This window comes from Crocodylus siamensis, chromosome 6 (assembly GCF_052110815.1).
Source record: "Crocodylus siamensis isolate JL-2025a chromosome 6, ASM5211081v1, whole genome shotgun sequence".
Lineage (NCBI taxonomy): Eukaryota > Metazoa > Chordata > Crocodylia > Crocodylidae > Crocodylus > Crocodylus siamensis.
The window spans coordinates 19,385,245-19,406,634 of NC_143400.1; the positions used below are offsets into that span (position 1 = coordinate 19,385,245).

General features: G+C 51.7%; 1 protein-coding gene across 1 annotated transcript in view; it reads right to left on the reverse strand.

Annotated features, from left to right (window-relative positions):
• The window catches only part of LOC149861434 (uncharacterized), a 37,688-nt gene extending 17,043 nt beyond the window's left edge, over window positions 1-20,645 (reverse strand). The window contains 8 exon segments of the mRNA XM_090053756.1: window positions 6,208-6,213; window positions 6,532-6,582; window positions 6,585-8,429; window positions 10,217-10,309; window positions 11,086-11,202; window positions 13,938-14,064; window positions 14,424-14,596; window positions 19,923-20,645. Coding sequence (XP_089909882.1) covers window positions 6,208-6,213; window positions 6,532-6,582; window positions 6,585-8,429; window positions 10,217-10,309; window positions 11,086-11,202; window positions 13,938-14,064; window positions 14,424-14,596; window positions 19,923-20,130 — 2,620 coding nt within the window. The 5' untranslated portion in view covers window positions 20,131-20,645.
• Window positions 20,646-21,390: the final 745 nt, after the last annotated feature.

The following is a 21,390-nucleotide window of genomic DNA, read 5'->3' on the forward strand; positions in this document are numbered from 1 at the left end:
AAACGACCCCGGCAAGGTGATTATCCAGCCTCCTTTTGAAGACCTCCAGGGTAGGAGCCTGCACCACTTCCCTTGGAAGTTGGTTCCAGATCCTAGCTGCCCTGACCGTGAAGTCATGCCTTCAGATGTCTAGTGTAAACCTACTCTCTAGCAACTTATGGCTATTAATCCTTGTTACTCCGGGAGGCGCGCGGGGGAACAAGGTCTCTCCCAAACCCCACTGGTCCCCCTAGCAGGTTTATAGACAACCACCAGATCCCCTCTCAGCCTTTTCTTGCAGAGGCTGAATAGGTTCAGGTCCAGTAGCTTCTCCTCGTAGGGCCTGCCCTGCTGCCCCCTGATCATTTGAGTGGTCTCCTCTGGACCCTCTCCATGTTGTCCACATCCCTCCTGAAGTGCAGTGCCCAGAACTGGACGCAGTACTCCAGCTGTGGCCTGACCAGTGCCGCATAGAGGGGGAGGATCACCTCCTTGGACCTGCTCGTGATGTACCTGTGGATGCATGACAAGGTGCTGTTAGCTTTCCTGACCGTGTCTGCACATTGTCGGCCCATGTAAATCTTGGAGTCAATAATGACTCCAAGTTTCTGTTCTGCCTCTGCACTGACAAGAAGGGAGTCCCCCAGCCTGTAGGTCTGCTGCTGGTTCTTCCTCCCCAAGTGCAGCGCCTTGTACTTGTCAGTATTGAAACCCATCCTATTCTCATCTGCCCACCCCTGTAACCTGTCCAGATCTAATTGCAGCCTGTCCCTCTCCTCCAGCATGCCCACATCCCCCCACATCTTAGTGTCATCTTCAAATTTGAACAAAGTGCTTTTCACCCCCTCATCCAAGTTGCTGATGAAGATGTTGAACAGTGCGGGCCCGAGGACCAAGTCCTGGGGGACCTCACTCCCCACATCCCTCCAGGTCAAAAATGACCCATCCACCACCACTCTCTGCATGCGGCCCTCTAGCCAGTTAGTGACCCATCTGACTGTGTAGGCATCGACGCCACAGTCACCTAATTTTTTGATGAGAACGGGATGAGAGACAGTGTTGAAGGCCTTCCTAAAATCCAGAAAGACTATGTCCACCGTGACACCTGCATCCAAGCATCCTGTGATGTTGGTTGCCCCTAAGCATAATCTCCCCTGCTGGCCCCTCGCAGATATGCTCCTGGATAATTTTCTCAAAGAGCTTCCACAGCACCGAGGTAAGACTAACAGGCCTATAGTTTCCTGGGTCCTCCTTCCTCTCTTTTTTGAAAATGGGAACCACATTAGCCCTTTTCCAGTCCTCTGGCACCTCGCCAGAGCACCATGAGAGCTTGTAAATCTGTGCCAGGGGTCCCACAATTACTTCTGCTAGTTCCCTCAGCAGTCTGGGGCGGAGATCGTCTGGACCTGCTGATCTGAACATGTCCAGTCCCTCCAGAAGTTCTCTGACTAGATCCTCCCTGACCCTGGGCCTGGCTGTGCCTCCCCTGGGAGCGTCAGGAATCCTGGTGCGGGGGATGACCTGGTCCCTGCTCAGAAAATTTTTTGTCCACAAAAAGTTGTGGACAAATTAGAGAGTCCAGTGGATGGACTTAGGACAGGGCTCGGTGATGTTTTTGGCTGGAGTGCTGAAAAACCCACTGCAGACCAAGATGCCAGCATAAATCCAGGCTGGAAGGGAGTACAGGGCAGGATGCCTTGCATATTAATACAGTTAACAATGATAAATGTGGCTTTTTTATGCTAAATACCAGGTTTTCTACAAATATGAAACCCGGTGACAGTAAATAAAACTTCATATAATACCTTTGTTCTTGTTTGTTCTTTTTTGTTGAGCATGTTGTTATGAGAGACAGAGAAAGAAGAGAAAAAGAAATGAGAAAGAGAAAAAAGAAGGGGGAGAAGAGAGAAAAGAAAGGAAAGAAAAGAATAGAAGAGAAAAGAAAGGAAAAGAGAGAGAAATAAAGGAAAGAAAGAAGTTGTGTCCCTCACTGCTAATATCTCCTACCACTGCTGGCTGTGCTTCAGGCCTCCTAGTCCAGGGCACTGTCCCACAGAAGAAGGCAGCGACACCCCAGCAGCAACCTCCAGGGCCAGGGCACTCAGACCTCCCTGACAGTCCCTGAACAGGGGAAGCCCAGGCCCAGGGCTGGGAGGGAGGGCCTGGCTGGGACTCAGGCAGACGGACAACCTGTCCCATGCGGGCAGGTGCAGCACAAGGGCACCAGGGCCAGGTGCTCAGGATAGGAGCCAGGCAGCATGGTGGGAGGTGCTATGGCTAGGCAGCAGCCAAAGGAGAGCAGGACCAGGTGGGAAGTGGGGCTGCCCCAGGACTCTGCAGACTCAGGCCAGTGTGCAAGCAGCAATGCCCAGTAGTACCCAAGGTGGGACCCAACCTGGTCCACCCGTGCAGCTCCATGGAGATGGGTCACAGCCACCCTGCCCACCAGGGGACACTGCCTGGCCTGGGCAGGGCTCTGGACTTGGGGAGCTCCTGGCTCAGCATCCCTCTGCACTGCACAAGGCAAAAGCAGGGCAGAACCACCCTTTGTGCAAGGTCCTGGCCATAGAAAACCCCCAGGGGTCTGGGAACAGCTGGCAGAGGTGGAGCTTGGGGCTGAGCTGACGAGGAGCCTGCAGTGCAGTGGCCCTGCACAGCGCCTGCCCAGGCCCTGGCCCCTGGCAAGGAACAGTGGGTGGGCAAGGTCAGACCCCAGACAGCCCAAGGGATTTCCTGCAACCGGGTTCTTTCACTGGGGGCGGTTCTGTCCCCCTTGTGCTGTGCCCAATGTGCGGGAAGGCCAAGCTCAGAGCTGGAAGCCCTGTGCACCTATCATCCAACTCCAGCCAAGCAGCTTGCCATCATGGGGAGGGCTGCGTGGGCCAGGCCGGGCTGGGCCCCACCTCAGGTGTCACTGGGCACCCCTGCCTGCCTGCTGGGGCCCAAACCCGTGGAGCACTGGGACAGCCCTACTTCCCACCAAGTCCCTGCCTTACCAAGGGCAGGCCGGCCTTCCCCCACACCAAGGGGAAGAACTAGATCTGGAACTCCTGAGGCAGCTCTTGGAGACCATAAAGACTAGGGAGGTGGTAGTCATGGGGGACCTAACCTACCCTGACATCTGCTGGGAGACACAGACAGCAAATTCCCACCATTCACACAGGTTCCTATCCTGTGTACAGGACCTCCACCTGATGCAGGAGGTACATGGTCCCACTAGGGGGAATACCTTACTGGACCTGGTATTGGCAACAGTGGATGACATGGTAGGGGACCTGCAGATCAGTGGTCGCCTAGGGGACAGTGACCACCAAATAATAGAATTCATCATAAGGTGTAGAGCAGGTAAGGTAACCAGTAGGATGGAAGTGCTAGACTTCAGGAAGGCTGACTTCAGTGAACTCAGGTGCTTAGTCAATGATGCACTGCAGAGTAAGAGATTTGGCGAGATGGGAGCCCAGGAAGGGTGGCTGTGCCTTAAGGAAACAACCTTTGGGCATAGAGGGAGACTATTCCAATGCAGGGGAAAAGGACCAAGAAGCTTCCTTGGGTGACCAGAGAAATCCAAAGCAGCCTAAGGGCAAAAAGCGGGGCATATAAGCAGTGAAAACAGGGAGAGATTACTAAAGAGGAGTATACCTCCTCAGCTCGCAGTTGTAGGGAGGCAGTTAGAAAGGCCAAAACTACCATGGAGCTAAGGATGGCATCCCAAGTTAAGGATAGCAACAAATTGTTTTTCAGATATATAGGGAGTAAAAGGAAGGTCCAGGGTGGAATAGGACCACTACTGAATGGGTAAAAGCAATTGGTGAGACAGGGAGGACAAGGCTAAACTCCTCAATGAGTTCTTTGCCTTAGTCTTCCTAAACGAGGGGCAAGACAAATCTCACAATGGGTTGTAGAGAGGCAACAGCTGGGCGCAAAACTACCAAGCGTTGACCCTGAGATGTGCAGAGTCACTCGGAAGGACTGGATGTCTTTAAGTCGGCAGGCCTGGATGAGCTCCATCTGAGGGTACTGAAGGCACTGGCTGTCATTGCACAGCCACTGGCAAGAATATTTGAACACTCGTGGCGCACGGACCAGGTCTCGGAGGACTGGAAAAGGGCCAGTGTGGTCCCTATTTTCAAGAAGGGGAGGAAAAAGGATCCAGGGAACTATAGGCCAGTCAGTCTCACCTCCATCCTTGGCAAAGTCTTTGAAAAGATTATTAAGGCTCATATATATGAGAGCCCAGCAGGAAAATTTATGCTGAGGGGAAACCAGCAAGGGTTCGTAGCAAGTAGATCATGCCTGACTAATCTAGTCTGTTTTTATGACCAGGTTACAAAACGCCGACACAGGAGTAAGGGTTGATATCATTTACTTAGACTTCAGGAAGGCCTTCAATGTGGTATCCCACCCCATACTGGTGAACAAATTAAGAGGCTGTGACTTGGATGATTACACAGACCGGTGGGTGGCAAAACTGGCTAAAGAGTCGTACCCAGAGAGTTGTAGTGGATGGGTCGGTATTGACCTGGAAGGGAGCGGGTAGTGGGGTCCTGCAGGGCTTGGTCCTTGGATCAATACTCTTCAATGTCTTCATCAGTGACTTGGACAAGGGAGTGAAGCATACTCTGTCCAAGTCTGTGGATGATGCAAAACTGTGGGGAGAAGTGGACACACCAGAGGGCAGGGAACAACTATAGGCAGACCTGGACGGGTTGGACAAATGGGCAGGAAACAACAGAATGCAATTTAACTGGAGAAATGCAAAGTGCTGCACCAAGGGAGGAAAAATGTCCAGCACACATACTGCCTAGGAAATGAGCTGCTCGGTAGCACGGAATCGAAAAAGGGATCTTGGAGTCCTAGCGGACTCCAAGATCAACATGAGTCATCAGTGTGATGAGGTCATCAGAAAAGCTAACTGCACTTTATTGTGCATCAGCAGATGCATGACAAACAGAGCCAAGGAGGTGATACTTCCCCTCTATCGGGCGCTGGTCAGGCCGCAGTTGGAGTACTGCGTCCAGTTTTAGGCACCACAGTTCAAGAGGGATTTGGATAACCTGGAGAGGGTCCAGAGAAGGGCCACTCATACGGTTAAGGGCTTGCAGGCCAAGCCCTATGAGGAGAGACTAGGGCACCTGGACCTCTTCTGCCTCCGCAAGAGAAGAGTGAGAGGCAACCTTGAGGCTGCCTATAAATTCATCACGGGGGGCGCAGAAGGGAATTGGGGAGGCTCTACTCACCAAGGCGCCCCTGGGGGTCACAAGAAATAATGGCCATAAACTAGCAGAGAGCAGATTTAGATTGGACATTAGGAGGACCTTCTTCACAGTTACAGCAGCCTAAATCTGGAATGGGCTCCCACGGGAGGTGGTGCTCTCCCCTATCCTGGGGGTCTTCAAGAGGAGGTTGGATGGGCATCTGGCTGGGGTCATCTGAACCCAGTGCTCTTTCCTGCCTATGCAGGGGGTCAGACTCGATGATCTATGGAGGTCCCTTCCAACCCTAACATCTATGAATCTATAAACTCCTCTCCCTGTGCCACATGGACCTTGCCGAGTGGCCAAACCTGACACCCCAGTGCTTCCCCCACCTCGGTGGGATGAGGCATTGATCTGCCTGAGCCCCAGGCCCAGGACTCAGCCCCTGCTGGGAGCATCCAGCACAGCAGCCCCGGCCCAGTTCATGACATTCTATGTGCTCAGCCCTTTCTTCCAGCAATCCATTATATAGCTGAGAAGTGGGCAACAAGAAAGCCCCACCCCTGCTCCTTGGGGACAGCCAATATGAGTACCCAGTGAGGCCTCGTCCCACTTTAGGTCAGCCAATGGGCTCAGTGGGCACCACCCCCTGGGGCTCTACCTCTTTCCGGTCTACTCCTGTCCCACTGCCCAAGACAGATATGCCCAATGAGCGCATGGGGAAGGAGGGCTGCACCAGCCACTCAGATTCCCTGTGGCGGCAGAATCGATTTGGCTACAGAAACAGCCCCAGCCTTTGCCTGTGGGGCTGCAGGGAAGCCATGGCTCTGCAGCTAGGTAGCGCCTAGCCAGGGATTCAGCCTCTACCCATGGCTCACTCTCCGCCAGTGGCCTGGGACCTGCACAGTGCTCAGAGAACAATGAAGACATAAGCAACTGGGGCCATTCCTGCCAGAGGCTATTCGCTAACCATTTACCCAATTACATTGGAAGAGGTTAAGAGGACAATCTTAAATGATATCTGTAACCGCACCTGAACCTGCCACAGAGTAAGCAAGGGGGGGGGTGCACAGCAAAGAGGGATTCAAAAGGTCAGCTCTATTCAGTCTAGAAAACAGATGCTTGAAGGGCGGGGATGCGAGAAGGGTTTACAAAATACAATGGCAAATGGCAAGGAAATCCCATAGGGACTTATTATTTTCTGTCTCCCCAGACGAGAACCAGGGGTTGCAACAGGAAATGAGCAGCTCGTCAGCTGAAAGTTAAATGGCAATGTTTTTACACCAAGCATGGAACTAAAGTGTGGGATTCTTGACCACTAGATGCAGTGGAAGCTAGGATTTAGCCAGATATCCACACTCAGAGTACTGATGTGGCTTCTCCCCTGCATGGATGCACTGGTGCTGGCCAGGTTGGAGAAGCAGGTGAAGCTCAGCCCACACTCAGATCATTGATGTGGTCCATCACCTGTGTGCATGTGCTGGTGCCTGGCCCAGTGGGAGGATTGGGTGAAGCTTTTGCTACACTCAGATCATTGTTGTGACTTCTCCCCTCTGTGGATGCGTTGGTGTTTGGCCAGGTAGGAGGACAGGGTGAAGCTTTTTCCACATTCAGAGCACTGATATGGCTTCTCCTCTGTGTGGATGCGCTGGTGTCTAGCCAGATTGGTGGATTTTGCAAAGGACTTCCAACACACAGAGCAACAATGTGGCTTCTCCCCTGTGTGGATGCGCTGGTGTTCAGTCAGGCTGGAGGATCCATGGAATCGCTTCTGGCACTCAGAGCAGTGATGTGGCTTCTCTCCCGCATGAATGCGCCACTCATAAGCCAGGCCAAAGGAGTGGGTGAATCCCTTCCCACACTCAGAACACTGACATGGCTTCTCCCCTGTGTGAATGCCCCGGTGATAAGCCAGGCCAGAGAAGTGCATGAAGCTCTTGCCACACTCAGAGCACTGATGTGGTTTCTCTCCTTTGTGGATGCGCAGGTGCTTAGTCAGGTTGGAGGATTCGCTGAACTTCTTGCCACACTCTGAGCACGGATATGGCTTCTCCCCTGTGTGGACACGCTGGTGTTTAGTCAGACCAGAGGATTCACTGAACTTCTTGCCACAGTCAGAGCACCGATATGGCTTCTCCTCTGTGTGGATGCGCTGATGTTCGATCAGGCTGGAGGTTCCACGGAATCTCTTCCCACACTCAGAGCACTGATGTGGCTTCTCTCCGGTGTGGATGCGCTGGTGATAAGCCAGGCCGGAGGACTGAGTGAAGCTCTTCCCACACTCAGAGCACTGATGTGGCTTCTCTCCTTTGTGGATGCGCTGGTGCTGGGCCAGGTTGGCAGACTGAGTGAAGCTCTTCCCACACTCAGAGCATTGATATGGCTTCTCCCCTGTGTGGACACGCTGGTGTTCAATCAGGTTGGAGGATCCACGGAATCTCTTTCCACACTTGGAGCACTGATGTGGCTTCTCCCCTGTGTGAATGCGCTGGTGATAGGCCAGGCTGGAGGAGTGGGTGAAGCTCTTCCCACATTCAGGGCACTGATGTGGCTTCTTCCCTGGATGGACGCACTGGTGCTGAGCCAGGGATAAGGAACGGGTGAAGGTCTTACTACACGCGACACAGCAATAGTGACGCTTCACCCTGTGCGTAGGTTGGTGTTTGCCTAGGTCCGAGGGGCATGCAGAACTCTTCCCACTTCTAGTGAAGTGGTGGGGGTGCTCTCCACAATGGATTTTGCGGTGAGTAGCCAGAGTCGAGACGCAGGTGAAGCCCTTCCCGCACTTGGTGCATAGGTGAAGCTTCTCCCCAGCGTGGCTTCTCTTCTGCAGAGTCAGGAGTGAGGGGTAGGTAAAGTTTTTTCGGTACTCAGGGCAGGGGTGTGCTTTGCCCCTGGGCTTGGCAGGGAGCTCCAGCTTCCCTCTGAGGCCCTCCCCACTGGCTTGGCTCAGATGCAGGGTTTCTCTCCAGTGCAACTTCCCCTCGTGGCTCTTCAGTTCCTCAAATCCTACCCTGCACCCAGAGCTCTCTCTGCCTTCTCTGCTCTCACACCCCAGGGGAGATGGTGCCTGCTTCCCTGCTGTCTTCTCTCTCTGCTGCTGGGGCCTCCCCTGGATCTGGGGCCATTGGTCTTCCTTGGGTCTCAGGGACTCCTTGTCGCCCAAACTCCCCGGGGAAGTCTGGGCTGGCTCCAGATTTGACAGCCCTGCCTCAGGACTCTGCTCCTCCACTCTGCTCAGCCGCCAGACGCCTCCTGTATGGGGAAGAGAAACTCCAGGTTAGTCCCTGTCCTGCTGGCACAGGCCAAATGCTATTCCCTCCACTGTGATGGGCCTGCGAGCTTTACTAGGCCTTGGCACTTGCATTTCCTTAAGAGAACAAGGTCTTCCTGCCAAACCCCAAGTGAGGAGGGGCACGTCCCTCTGCTGGGTAATGTTCCTTGTTTGGTGGAGTTCAGTGCCAGACTCACAAGATTTCTGGCCCTGCTGGGAGAAACCCATATGGGACACGTTAGGAGAGGAGCTGAATGGCTTCCTGCTTTAACAGCCCCAGGAGACCAGAGGCAAAAATCAGTATAAAGGAAGGAGGACTGCTCTTGGAGGACTGCTCTGGTGCACAGCACTGGAGGGTCCAGGGGGAGATGGTGCCAACATGCTCCAGAAGGCAAAGCAAGTTCCTCCACATGGGACAGAGTGTATTAGGACACTAGCTATCAGGGAACATTCCCCAGTCATGACAACATGCTGCATTTCACCTAGAGGATGTCCTCATATGCTCTGCACCCTTCTCCCAGAGGCAGGACCTGCCACAGGCTGCCCCTCCTTCCCCCTGCCTGCATTTCCTCCAGAGAAGGCACTCTACTAGCCCCAGGCCACAAGCTACTTTCAAAGGGCAGGGGCTTGCTGCACAGTAGTACACAGGAGTAAGGCCTTGAGTGCAACCAAGTCCCGAGGCCAAGGGTTTGCAACAATGCCTGGACCACAGCACCCAGGAATGCAGAGCTCTGGAAATAGGCCAAGAAGCAAAACATGCCAAGCTGGGCTCAGCAGGTAGCAACAGCAGCTCCTTGCAGACCCCAATGGGTACAGGAGGCCACCAGGGCCTGGGGACATTTGGAGCTAGCTGTCTGGGGGTGGGGGGCACCCTATCGGGAAGGTGCTTCTTCTCCCCTAGGAGCACCAGCTGCTTTTACAGAATGATGGAGAAAGCATAGGCTCCAAGACTGATACAACATAGTCTCCTCACAGTTTCCCCCAGTGTCTGGGGTGGCCTCTCTCAGAGGTGTTTCCTCTTAGCCCCTTCCCACAATCAAACCTTGGGGACCAGTCACTGGGTCCTGTGGGTTCTGAGGTGCCCTACCAGGGCCGAAGGCTAAGTGAACTCTTCCGACACCCCAGCAGGACAAGGCTGCTTGCCTAAAGGCAGCCACTGGCAGGAGGTGAGCAGATAGGCATCCCCAAGGCCTCCCTGCACTGCTGGCAGAATTATGGATGCTCCTGGGTATAGATGCGCTGGAGTTTGACCAGAGTACAGGAGTCATGGAAACTCTTCTCACACCCAGAGGACTGATCTGGCTTCTCTTCTGTGTGGATGCAGTGGTGATTGGCCAGGCTGGTGGATCAAGAACACTGATATGGCTTCTCCCCTATGTGGATACGCTGGTGTCTGGTCAGGTTGGAGGAGTGGGTAAAGCTCTTCCCACACTCAAGGCACCAATGCAGCAGAACCCAGTCTGAAGGGCACTTGAAGCTATTCCCGGACTCAGGGCAGGGGTGGTTCTGCCCCTGTGCATGGCAGGGAGCTCCCGCTTCCTTCTGAGGCCCTCCCCACTAGGTAGGCTCAAATGCAGGGTCTCTGTACAGTGGATCTTTCCCTTGTGGCTCTTCAGCTCTACAAATCCTTCCCTGTGCCCAGGGCTGTCTCTGGCTTCTGTCCTTTCTCCACTCTCATGCCCAATGGGTGATGGGACCTGCTTCACTGCTACATTCTGCCTCTGCTTTTGGGGCCACCAGTCCTCCTGTCTCAGGGACTCCATCTCACCCAAACTCCCAGATGAAGTCCAGGCTGGCTCTAGGTTTCCAGGCCCTTCTTCACGACTCTGCTCCTCCACTCTGCTCAGCAGCCAGGCACCTCCTGTACGGGGAAGAGAAACTCCAGATTAATCCCTGCCCTGCTGGCACAAGCCAAATGCTACTATTCCCTCTGCTGCGATGGACCTGCAAGTGCGACTGGACCTTGGCACTTGTGTTCCCTTAAGAGAACAAGCTCTTCCTGCCAAACCCCAAGTGCTGGGGGTGAGGAGGAGCACATCCCTGGGCTAGGCTATTGTTCCCTGCTGGGTGGAGGTCAGAGCCATAGTCTCAGGGTTTCTGGCCCAGCTGTCAGCCCCATCCCCTCACACCTTGCTGGAAGAAACCCACATGGGACATGTGTGTTAGGAGAGGACCTGAATGGCCTCCTGTTTTACTGAGCCCAGAAGACCAAAGGCAGAATCAGTGTAAAGGAAGAAGGAGGCCTTCTGAGGGCTGCTCTGACACACAGCACTGGCAGGTCCAGGGGGAGATGATGCTGAGCTCTTCACCCAGCTGGGCCAACATGCTCCAGAAGCCGAAGTGCACTGATGAGACATATCTCCTGTGCTCACCTGTGATCTCTGGCTGTCCTCAGAGCAGCATCTGGTACCATCTTCGACAGCCCTGAGCTGGATTTCTGGGGCTCACCAGCAGTCAGGGGTGTGTGGAGCCAGGCAGAACCCCACTCTCTCATCCTACAATAATGACTACAAGGAGCTTCGATCCACTGTGCTGGAAGGGCAGTGTAGGGCAAGTCTGCAAGCTCCAGCCCCCCGTCACTCTGGGCAAGGAGCATTTCTGAGAGGGAGGGAGGGGGAGGAGACAGCCACAACTCACCTAGCGACAGGTCCTGCAACCTGGAGATGTCCTCACGGTCCCCATCATCACAGACCCAGAGCTGCTCCTGTCCTTGCTGGATGTGGCAGATTAAGTCAGGTGTCGGACCTTGATATCCTGTTTGGAGCAGTGGTTAAAAAACGTCCATGTGTGGTACTGGATGCCACATAACCAGCTGGGATCTGGGGAATGGAACCAATGACCTCAGGGATTCTACTGGGGCCTTGAAGGACAAGGGAGGGTGGACGTTTAGCATGAAAGACAAGGCACCACAGGGAGCCTTCTATAGGTGGTGGCCTGTCACCCAGGTGGTGGTAGTAGAGGGGGGTTGTGTAGGAAACAAAGTACAGACAACTCTTGAGGTATAAAACGGGTGTGAGACTGACAGAATTCCCAGGGATGGGGGTGGACATGCAGTGACCTATGATGTGGTAGAGCGCAGAAAGACAAAGCTTTCACTATTTACAAGGCACCAAAACAAAGAGACACTCGACACACTGGTGGCTGGATAACATCTGTCTTATCAGAGTCATTCCAGGCAAAGGAATGGAAGTGAGTTTCTGCTCTGGAAAGGTTTCAGATGAGGTCTGGCGGCAGGGAACAGAATCCAGAACAGATGGTTGACCGTGACACTTCTCTCTGGGAGAGAGGGGCACTCCCCAACAGGGTGGAGGAAGGGAATGTTTTATAACAGCTGTACTGGCAACAAAAGCAATCATCCCATCCAGTGGTTAGATTGAACCAGAAGGGTGTGGACACAGGTAGGTAAATTCTGAAGGGTTGAAAAAAGGGTCCAGGGTGTCCTGGATACAGACAACCAAAGGGAGGAGATACAGGGGCGACATGTAGGGGGTGCACACAGGTGCACATGCACCCCCAAGCGTGGTTGTGCACCCCCTACACATCAGAGTCATTCCACGCAAAGTAATGGGAGTGAGTTTCTTCTTTGGGAAGCTTTAAAGCTGGGCCTGGCAGCAGGGAACAGAATCCAGGGCAGATGGCCTGCCATGACACTTCTCTCTAGGAGAGAGGGCCATTTCCCAACAGGGCGGAGAAAGGGAAGATGTTATAAGAACTGCCATGGCACCGAAAGCAATCGTCCAGTCCAGATGGAGAATCAAACAAGAAGGGCACTTGAGCACACAGACATTTGGCAAATCCTGCAGGGTTGGAAACTAAGGTCCCGGGAGTACAGGACAAACCTTTTATAGCACGTTGTGGCAGAGCACTGTTTGTGCCTGCCACCTCAAGGGCCTGAAGACAGCAGCCAGCAGGTGCCTGATTAGGGCAGCCATTTTAGATTCAGGGCTGCCCATATAAACAGGGGATTTTGTTGCTGGAAGGCCAAGCAACAACATTGCCTGGCTGCAGGTATCATCTGGAGGTAAGGGAGAAGCTGTAGGGGGTAGTCAGGAGGTGCCTGGTCCTGGGCATGACCTAAAACTGTATTCTGTCAGGAGTGGGTGGCCTGGTGGGGCTCTCAGTGGTGTGGGAGCCCCCAGGAAATGACAGGCCAGTTATCACCCTGGTGAAAGGTGTGTTGGGGCACCTTCACTCCAGCTCCCATAACTGGGTGGGTTACCCCCCTGTAGGGTCTGGAAGGTGGACCCCAGTGAGAGAGTGGGGCCATAGACTCAAACCTATCCTGACATCCCTCAACTGGTCCATGCTGAGGCCAGGACCAGAAGGGTGAAAGGGCCAAGGGGCCCACTGTGAGGGATCCCCAGAGCTGAGGGCCAGGGGTTTTGACTGGCCTGGAAGTGGGCCAGGGCTAGTAGCCAAAGGTCCTGGGGGGACCACACCTGTAAGGGGGAAGCAGCTCAGGGAGCTATGCAGCCTGGAATGAAGGTGAAATAGGCCACCTGAATGGAGGTATCCAGGTGGGGTTCAAAGAGCAGGATTCTGGGGCCCAGTGTGGGGCTGGTGATATTGATAACATCTGGATGCCATCTGCGAGGCTTGGGCTGCAATGTAGGAAAGGAATGGAGCCGCGGATCGCTCCCTCTGGCATCGTGCCAAGAAATGGGCAGCCTCTCACTTAATTGATATTAATTAATTAACAACAAGGCATGGCGGGTGAGAAAGTGGGTGCTTAGCCCAGAAACAGGTGGGTGGGCCACAGGGAAATCTGCCCAAAGAAGGCCTCCTGTTACACACGTGAAAGCCCATAACATAGGAATGGTCAACAGGTCTTTGTTGAGCAACAAAAAAGCCTTGGAGTCCTTCCCTAAGGAAGTCCTGGGGAATTGGAGTGAAAAGAAAGCCCTAGAAAAGCAAAGTGACCTTGTAGAAGGTAAGTTCCTCTGCCCTGCCCACTGACCTGGGAGGAGGTTGCTAGAGATACAGTCAAGGAAATCCAAATACCAGGTGTGGTAGTAGCAGAAGCTGATGAGACTTCCATTACTTTGTGTTGGGTTATCTCCAGAGGAGGAAGTCAGGGCTGTCTAGATCCCTGAGCATGCTCATTGTGTTAGACATGAGTGACACGATTCTCTAGACAGGATAAAGAGGATATCAGAACCATTCCCCGAGGAACAGCTGCCAGTTAATTTCTCTGCCCAGTGAACTGGAAGTGAGAAGACTGAGCTGAGGAGGAAAACAGAGATCCCCTCACAAGGCACAGCTGGGTATGGGAGTATCGGGGGTGACTAGCACTCAGGTGAAGATGAAATAGAGCAGGAGATGTCGGTATGAAATACAAGACAGGCCTGATCATGCACAGAGCTGTGGGGAGGACATAGATTTCAATCCCCAGGGAAAACTCTGTGAGGACAAGAGTGCAGAGAAGGAGGGAGAAGACATTAAGCATCAGCATACACATGGGCGCAGGGAGAAGGAGGAAACAGCTTTACCCAGGAAAACGAGGGCTCGACAGTTCCTCAGCATCTGGTCTCGGTAAAGCCTCTTTTGTGCATCCTCCAGCAGCTCCCACTCCTCCCTTGTGAAGTACACAGCCACATCTTCAAAGGCCTCCCGGAGCTGAAGGCACAAGTGTTACCCCATCAGTGTTTCCGGTTCCAGCTGCCTCCTGCCTGCGCTGCCCCTCTCCGGGTTCCATCTACATGACAGCTCTCTGCAGGCTGGGCCATGACACACAGGGTGCAAAATCACCCCTTCTTTACTGACATGGGATGTGAGTGCAGCTGTGGACCTAAGGGTGTATGTGTCTACCCTGGTTTGGCTCATCACATTGTATGTATTCAGCCCCTTGAGGCAGCATCTTTAGAGCCAGGGTCACCAGAGGATAGTCAGTCCTCAGCTCTCTCCGCTCCCCAAACTCTTGAACACCCCAGGCTCCTTCCTGGCACACTCCCACCCCCAGCTGCTGCCCTGCTCACCTCCATGCTCTCCCCCTTCCTTGCTGGCCTGCTCTGCCCCTTCTGCAGCTGGCTCCGCTTGGGGCTCAGGGTGACCCTCTCCCCCAGCCTCCCTGGGGAAGTCTTCAGCAGCTTCGGGTTTGCAGGCCCTTCTTCAGGAGGCTGCTGATGAGCTCTGCCCAGGGCCCCTGCACCTGTGGGGGGAAGAGAAGGCACAGCTCAAGCCTGTTGCTGCTGGCAGGGGAAAGCCCTGCTCCTCTCCCATACGGGCTGGTGACTGCAGCAGCCGGAGCCTTCAGCACATGGGAGACGGGAGATGTAGGACAACAATGGGTGGAGCCGATTGGGAAATTGCCTGCACCCACAGATATCAGTACACTGAGGTCATTTTTGAGACTGACAAGATTTTCTCATTAATTTATAGAAGGACATGCTAAGAAAGCAGAGCCCCTGTACAAGTTGCTTAAGAAAGAGGTACCATGGAAATGGAATGAAAAGCAGGCTCAAGCTGTGAAAGAGCTGAAAGAAGCTCTAGCACAAGCTCCAGCATTGGCTTAACCCCATCAGGAATTACCTTTTGTGTTACAGTTAGCTACCACAGAAACGGGAATAAGAGGAGTCCTTTTACAGGACTGTGGAACAGGATTAAGGCCAGTGGTATCCCGGACCCTAAATAACACTGAGCAACAGCTTACTCCATATTGAAAAGAAGTTCTTGTTTAGTTTGGGCTTTGCAGCACTGGGAATATTTGACAGGAATGGCTCCAGTGGTCTTGAAGACCACACAAAACCCGGTAAAATATGTCCTGACAGGAAAGGCAAATGAAGGAAGGGTTTCAAACCCATGACAGGCTAAGTGGACGTTAGCCTTATTTAACAGAGACGTGCCTGTTGAAAAAGTTGCATAGTCGGAACCTGTTCCCTATGCCCTTGTAACAGAAGGGGCTGAGCATGAATACCCTCTGCCCCTTGTTGAAAAGCCTCAAGAGCCCTTTTGAAGTAACTACCTATCATCAGGTAAAAGGGAAAATGGAAGTCTGATTTGTAGATGGATCTAGCTATTATGAAAAAGGTGTGCCAAAGACAGGCTCTGTAATAGTAAATGTAGAAACCGATCAAGAAATAGGGGGAAGTTGTGAATCACATTCCTTGCAGGGTGCTGAAATAGGCGCTATAGCAGCTGCCTTGGAAGGGACTTCTTGTGATACAGATGGCTATATTCTCAGATTCAGTGGTAAAAGCACTGGGAGTTTGGATGAGTGTGGAAAAAGCAAAACATGCAGACATCTGATGGAAAACCAACAGTGCACGTGGAAAAACTGGAGTATGTGTGGAAATTAGTAGAAAATAGGAATTTCAAGGTCAAAACTGGAAGAGTTAAGACCCATAAAAAGGTGACTGAAGAGGCTAAGTGGAATGAGAAAGTGGAGTTGGCCACAAAAGCAAGAGCAAAAGAGGGTCCCTATGAAAAGGGTAACTCCAATAGCAGCAGGACAAAGTAAAGTTTTGAGCTTAGACTTGGTGGAATTGCAAAAGGTAGACAAGTAATTACAAGAGCTTGTGAATAAACAGGAAATTCAGGGATGGAAGATTGGAAAAACGAGTCTGGATTAATTTTAGCTAAAAGAGCAGAGACAGATGAAGCCCCTATATGGGTAGTGCCTACTCAGATTAGAACTGAAATGATTACACTAGCTCATGATAATGGTCATTCAGGAGTAGAAAAGACACTAAAACAATTGTAGGCAGCTAGATGGTGGCCAAAAATGAGAGATGTCGAGCAATACGTATACAACTGTTTTCCTTGCGCCACTAATAATCCAGATGCTAAAGTAGTCAAGGAGCTGTTGAGACATCAGAGGATAGATGGCCCCTGGAGTCAGTTGCAGATTGCAGTTCTAGACAGTTTGATGTAATCAAGGGGTAATAAGTACTTTTTGGTAATTATAGATGCATTCCCCAGGTGGGTAGAACCGTTCTCACTCGGAAAAACGATGCATTAACTACTGCAAAAGTTGGTTGCAGAACAGGTATTTTCATGGTACGGAGTACCCAACGAATCAGCTCTGATCAAGGATCCCACTTTGTGGGAGAGGTAACAAAGGGAGTATGTCAAGCTCTAGGAATCAAACAATACTTACATATTGCAGGGCATCCACAGAGCTCAGGTTTAGTGGAAAGGACAAATAGAATCCTAAAGTTAGCTCTGAAAAAGGTGACAGAACAAGAAAAGAAATGGGATAAAAAGTTACCTTTGGTTTTAATAGCACTCTGGGGATCAATGGCAACACATGGTTATACTCAGAGGCCATGACAGGCAGGAAAATGAGACTGCTTGAACAATGGAGACTGGGAGGGGAGCCTCCTGATGAGCTTCAGCCTCGAGTGTACACAGATAAATGGATGCAGAAGCTAATGCAGACCATCTCCAAAACCCATTGGTAGATTGCAATAGTACTTAAGCTTAACCATCAGAAAATGGACAAACAATTAGATCCTATGTTATGCCCTCAAGAATGGCAAGTAGGCAATAAAGTGATGTATCACACAACACATGAGAAGCCAGGAGCGTTGGTCCCCATATGGTCAGTACCAATACCTATTGTAAGTAAGGCAAGTCCCACTGTGCATCAGGTAGAAATTGAGAGATAACAAGAAAATCCAGCAATGGTTCTGTTCATCACAATTAAAGAAATGGAAGGGGCAGTGATTTATATAAGTGTGTTTCTATAATTAACTCATTTGGGGTTGAGACCCTTATGTTTTATTTTGCAGTGGTCCAACACCAGGAAGTGACCAAGAAGCATAAGATACAGTATTGATTGTCATTTGTTTTTTGGTATTGTTATTGTTTTGGATTCTTTTGTTTGGTGTGAGAGAGAACATTTGTAAAATGAAGTTGTTGTGGATGCGTGTAATAATTAATAGGAATCCCGTGTCTTCTATAAGAATGGCCTCAATTTGTTAATCGCAGAGGCATAGTTACCAGGTACCACTGTGAGTGGAAATAGAGTATTTCAAACAATGGCGAAGAAGCAGCTGTTGAAGAAAGTAATAAAGCAACTTCTGTTCTATAAAATAATAGCACCCATTGTATGTGGATATGGCTTATAGTGGTTGTAAGCTGTCATCTCAGATCCATACATAGGAAATAAAACCCTGCGAGAACAATGGATCCCTATAGAACTACCGATGAGTAAATGACAATGGCTTTGTAGGTAAAATCACTGGGAGGATGCATATGGAAATGCTATCGGGCAGGTAATTGTTGGCTCCTTAGCTGGCAGACTAACAGGGAGGAAATGAAATCACATTTGAAGAAGTGACAGCGGGAATACAGATACCAGAGAGTGTCCCCATGAGTCTTATACAGCCAAATGGGAAACAACAAGATAGTACTGCCATGTGTAATAACAGAATCCTTTCCCCAAGCAATGGAAAGGAGGAAACTCTAACTTGTGGTGACCCAGAACATTGTCCAGTGTGGCCCTAACGGAAGCGTGGGATAGACTGGAATACCACACTTAATAACATCAGTGGGAATTGGATAATCCATTATGAGGGACTTTGTGAAGTTATTGTCCCTCTCCAGGTTACTCCAAAACCTTAAAAATCAACGTAAGAGTGTACATAGTAAAACATCATCTGGAACAGGAAGTGTTAGTGGAACCAAAAGGATCATTGAAAAGGATTATTTTGAACTTAGATTCTGCAAATGTGGTTTGAGAAGGTGAACATGGTATCTTACCCAATGAAATTCGTAAGACAGTTTGGGACAACGCCACCAAAAAAGAGTGACATTTGCAAAATTGGTGGAAATTGGTAAATTTCACTTTGGATGTTGTACAGAATGTCCTTGTGGCATATGTGACAACTGTAACACAGGCTCAGCGCTTACAAGTACATCCAGTCGGACAACTGGGAATAAACGCTAGTTGCTTAGTTTTATATTCTATGGATCACAGTAGCTGGGCCTATCAAGAAATTGGAAAGCTGTTAATTTAGAAGCCTGTGTTGTAGAACATGGTCTAGGATTTGTTTGTGAAGACCATGTGATAAAAATCAGTGGATTTGTGTCTTAATCCTTCCCCAGGGAAATGTCATTTTGAATTGGACCCCAATCCAGATAATGAGTCAGCTATTGTTTATGCAGGTAAAGGGGGTGTGCATTTGAACCCAATGTATAAATATAATTGCTAACAATTGGTATAATTACACTATGGATTATGGTGTAAACCAATGCTTTTACAATGTGTTAAAGCTTGAAGGCTGTGATTTTTCATTATGATACCCCTGCATATGTTAGTCAAGCACTTAAAGCTGATTTTGTTTTGTATGAGTATGTTAAACCCTTACACATAGGAATGAATATAATTTTGGTGAAGCAAATGTTGCAACACCCAGATTTGCAAATTCAGCTGCAAGAAGCAAAAGATAAGGTCAAGCAGCCCTTATTAGAGTCCACCATGACATGGATCAAGTTACTCAAATTTTGGACCTCATTAAAAAGGCAGCATACCAGAGCTTTTGAGAATCAGTCTGGGGATGGTCTCCAAAGGCAACAGGAACTTTGAACACAATGATACACCCACTTGTTTTGCTGGGCGTTATCATTATAGTGGTCGCTCAAATTGGGATCTTAGTCCAAATGCACCAGTTGGTATGAATCATCCAAAAACTAATTCGTGAGGAGGAGATTCATAATCGGCTCTTGTGCCCCCATCAATATTGAAGAGACACTAATGTGCCTGGCACACGCTTGGAGTTGGTGGCCCCAACTGCCTTGAGTACAACAGCAAGACAAATAGAGTAAGGGGTAGCAATGGAAAAGGCTTTCCTAGCTACCAAGGAGGGGAAGTGTGGCAAGGAAAATTCAGCCTGGTAATGTCAAGTTGGCCAAACTCCCAGAAGTCTTTTTGAGATGATTCAGTTAATAATTGGCAATGATATTTGGCCTAAAGTTAACCCTAGTAAAATGCCAGGGAACATCCAGAACAATTAAACAATAGAACCATAAATTGAGATGATAACTTGGTGCCCAGTGAGACTAATTAGTGTGGGAACAGGAAAATATCCCAAGTGTGTAAGGATGTGCTATTATAAGCTTTGGATCTATAAGCCAAAATATTATACAACAAGCTTAGCTAACATTAGTGATGGTGGCATCACTAAAGGGTTAAGGAAGAGAGATCCTTGGTCGTTGTTTGCCACTGGTACCACCTGCATGGATTTCTGAGGAAAAATCAAGCCCTTCGGCTTGGAGCAGCGCAACCCAGAAAGCTTGCCCAGTTGGCCGACTGAGGGGACTACCTCCTGAGTAACAGCTCTAGACAGACCGTGACACAGTGAGATTCACGTTAACCCACTCAGTTTTGATTGACTGCCTGTTTATATTCTGGCAATCCCAGTAGAGCTGACTACTTATATAGTGGCAACCCCAGTTGAATAATTGCTTTGTGTCTAATGGGTATTTTTGTGGTACTCAGAGGCCCATGCCCCAGACTGCACTCAGCCCCTCACCTGACTCTGGGTCGTGCGGGGGCTCCTCTGTGCAACCACAAGGTAGCTGGTCCTGAAGCCCCGGACTGTCTCTCTGTTCTGCCTCCTCCAGAGACATGTCTGCAGGTTGGGCTTGTGGCTGCTCTGGCCAGGAAACACCAGGTTCCTCCAGCACCCCGGTGGGGTGCATCCTGTCTGAGGTCCCCTCCTCCACCTTCACGCTGACCATGACCTGGGAACAAGACAGACATGTCACTGGGGAGCTGGGACTGGGAGAGACAGGGTGGCAGGGAGCACCCCCCAGCACATGGAGACAGGGTGGCAGTGTTGATGATTCTGGTGAAACATTCAGAAGTGGAGTTTCTCAGCCTCCACCTGCCCCAGCTGAAACCCCTCAGCCAGGGTCACTGCTGCAACCCCACTGCCCGCACCCCATGTCCTGGGGAAGCCCGGCGGGTCCTGCCCCAGCACCACCATCTGCTCCTGGCTACTGCGTTGGCAGAGCTCCTGCAGGCAGCTGCAGACCTCCTGAAGGCCCTCAGCCCCCTGGTAGTCCAGGCCCCACATGTGCCAGCTCTGCGTCTCTGACCCGGGGAGCTCATTCCCCGCTGCCAGCGGTGTGGTGTGCGAGGACACTGAGGGCACAGGAGGGGCTGCTTCACCTCCTGCCCCGGACGCCCCTGTGCTGGACCAGCTCCTCCTGCAGCTGCTGCTGCACTTACTGCGGGACACCCCCATCTCCCAGCAGCCCCCGCTGCTCCCTTGGCCGCGTCCCACCCCCAGCCCTGCCGGTGCCCCTCACTCCGACCCACCAGGGGCTCTCCCACCTCGGCCCGGTGACGCCTGCGCACTCAACACAATGCCTCTACCTCTCCCTCCCCCTGGGGCATGCGTACTGAGTCCCCACCCTGAGCACCCTTCCCCCCTAGGGCGCATGCACAGAGGGGTCGTAGTTCCAACCTCGCGAAGTTATGCTCGTACGCTGGGGGCGGGAAGGTTTGTCTGCGGGGTTGGATGCGCGCGCAGCGGGGGCGGGTGGGAAAAAGGGGGCGAAGCTGCACCCCCCCGACCTCTCGGTGAGGACGGGGGTCCTGGGGGCTTGCCCCGCGCGGCCCGTCTCCCCACGCGCTGCGGCCTCGTGCGGGGCACCCGGGGGCAGGGCCGGGGCAGCCCCATGCTCAGTCAGCCCCAGGTGCGGGCACTCCCACACACCGCAGAGAAACCAAACTGTTGCCCAAGGACAGGCTGGGCCATGGCTTCGGGTGTCAAAATGGGAGCTGGTGACTATGGCACCAATCTCATGTCAACACAGCGCTGGTTTTACCTCATGAAAGGCAGGGGGCTGCTTCCTAGCCATGGGGTGCCGCACTTGAAATGTGCCCCAGACGATTGTGTCCTGATTCACCAAAGGGGGTTGGGGCTTGGTGGAGACTCGTGGGAGTCTGCGTGCAACATGACAACAGTCTCCACAGGCCAGGCAGCATGTGCC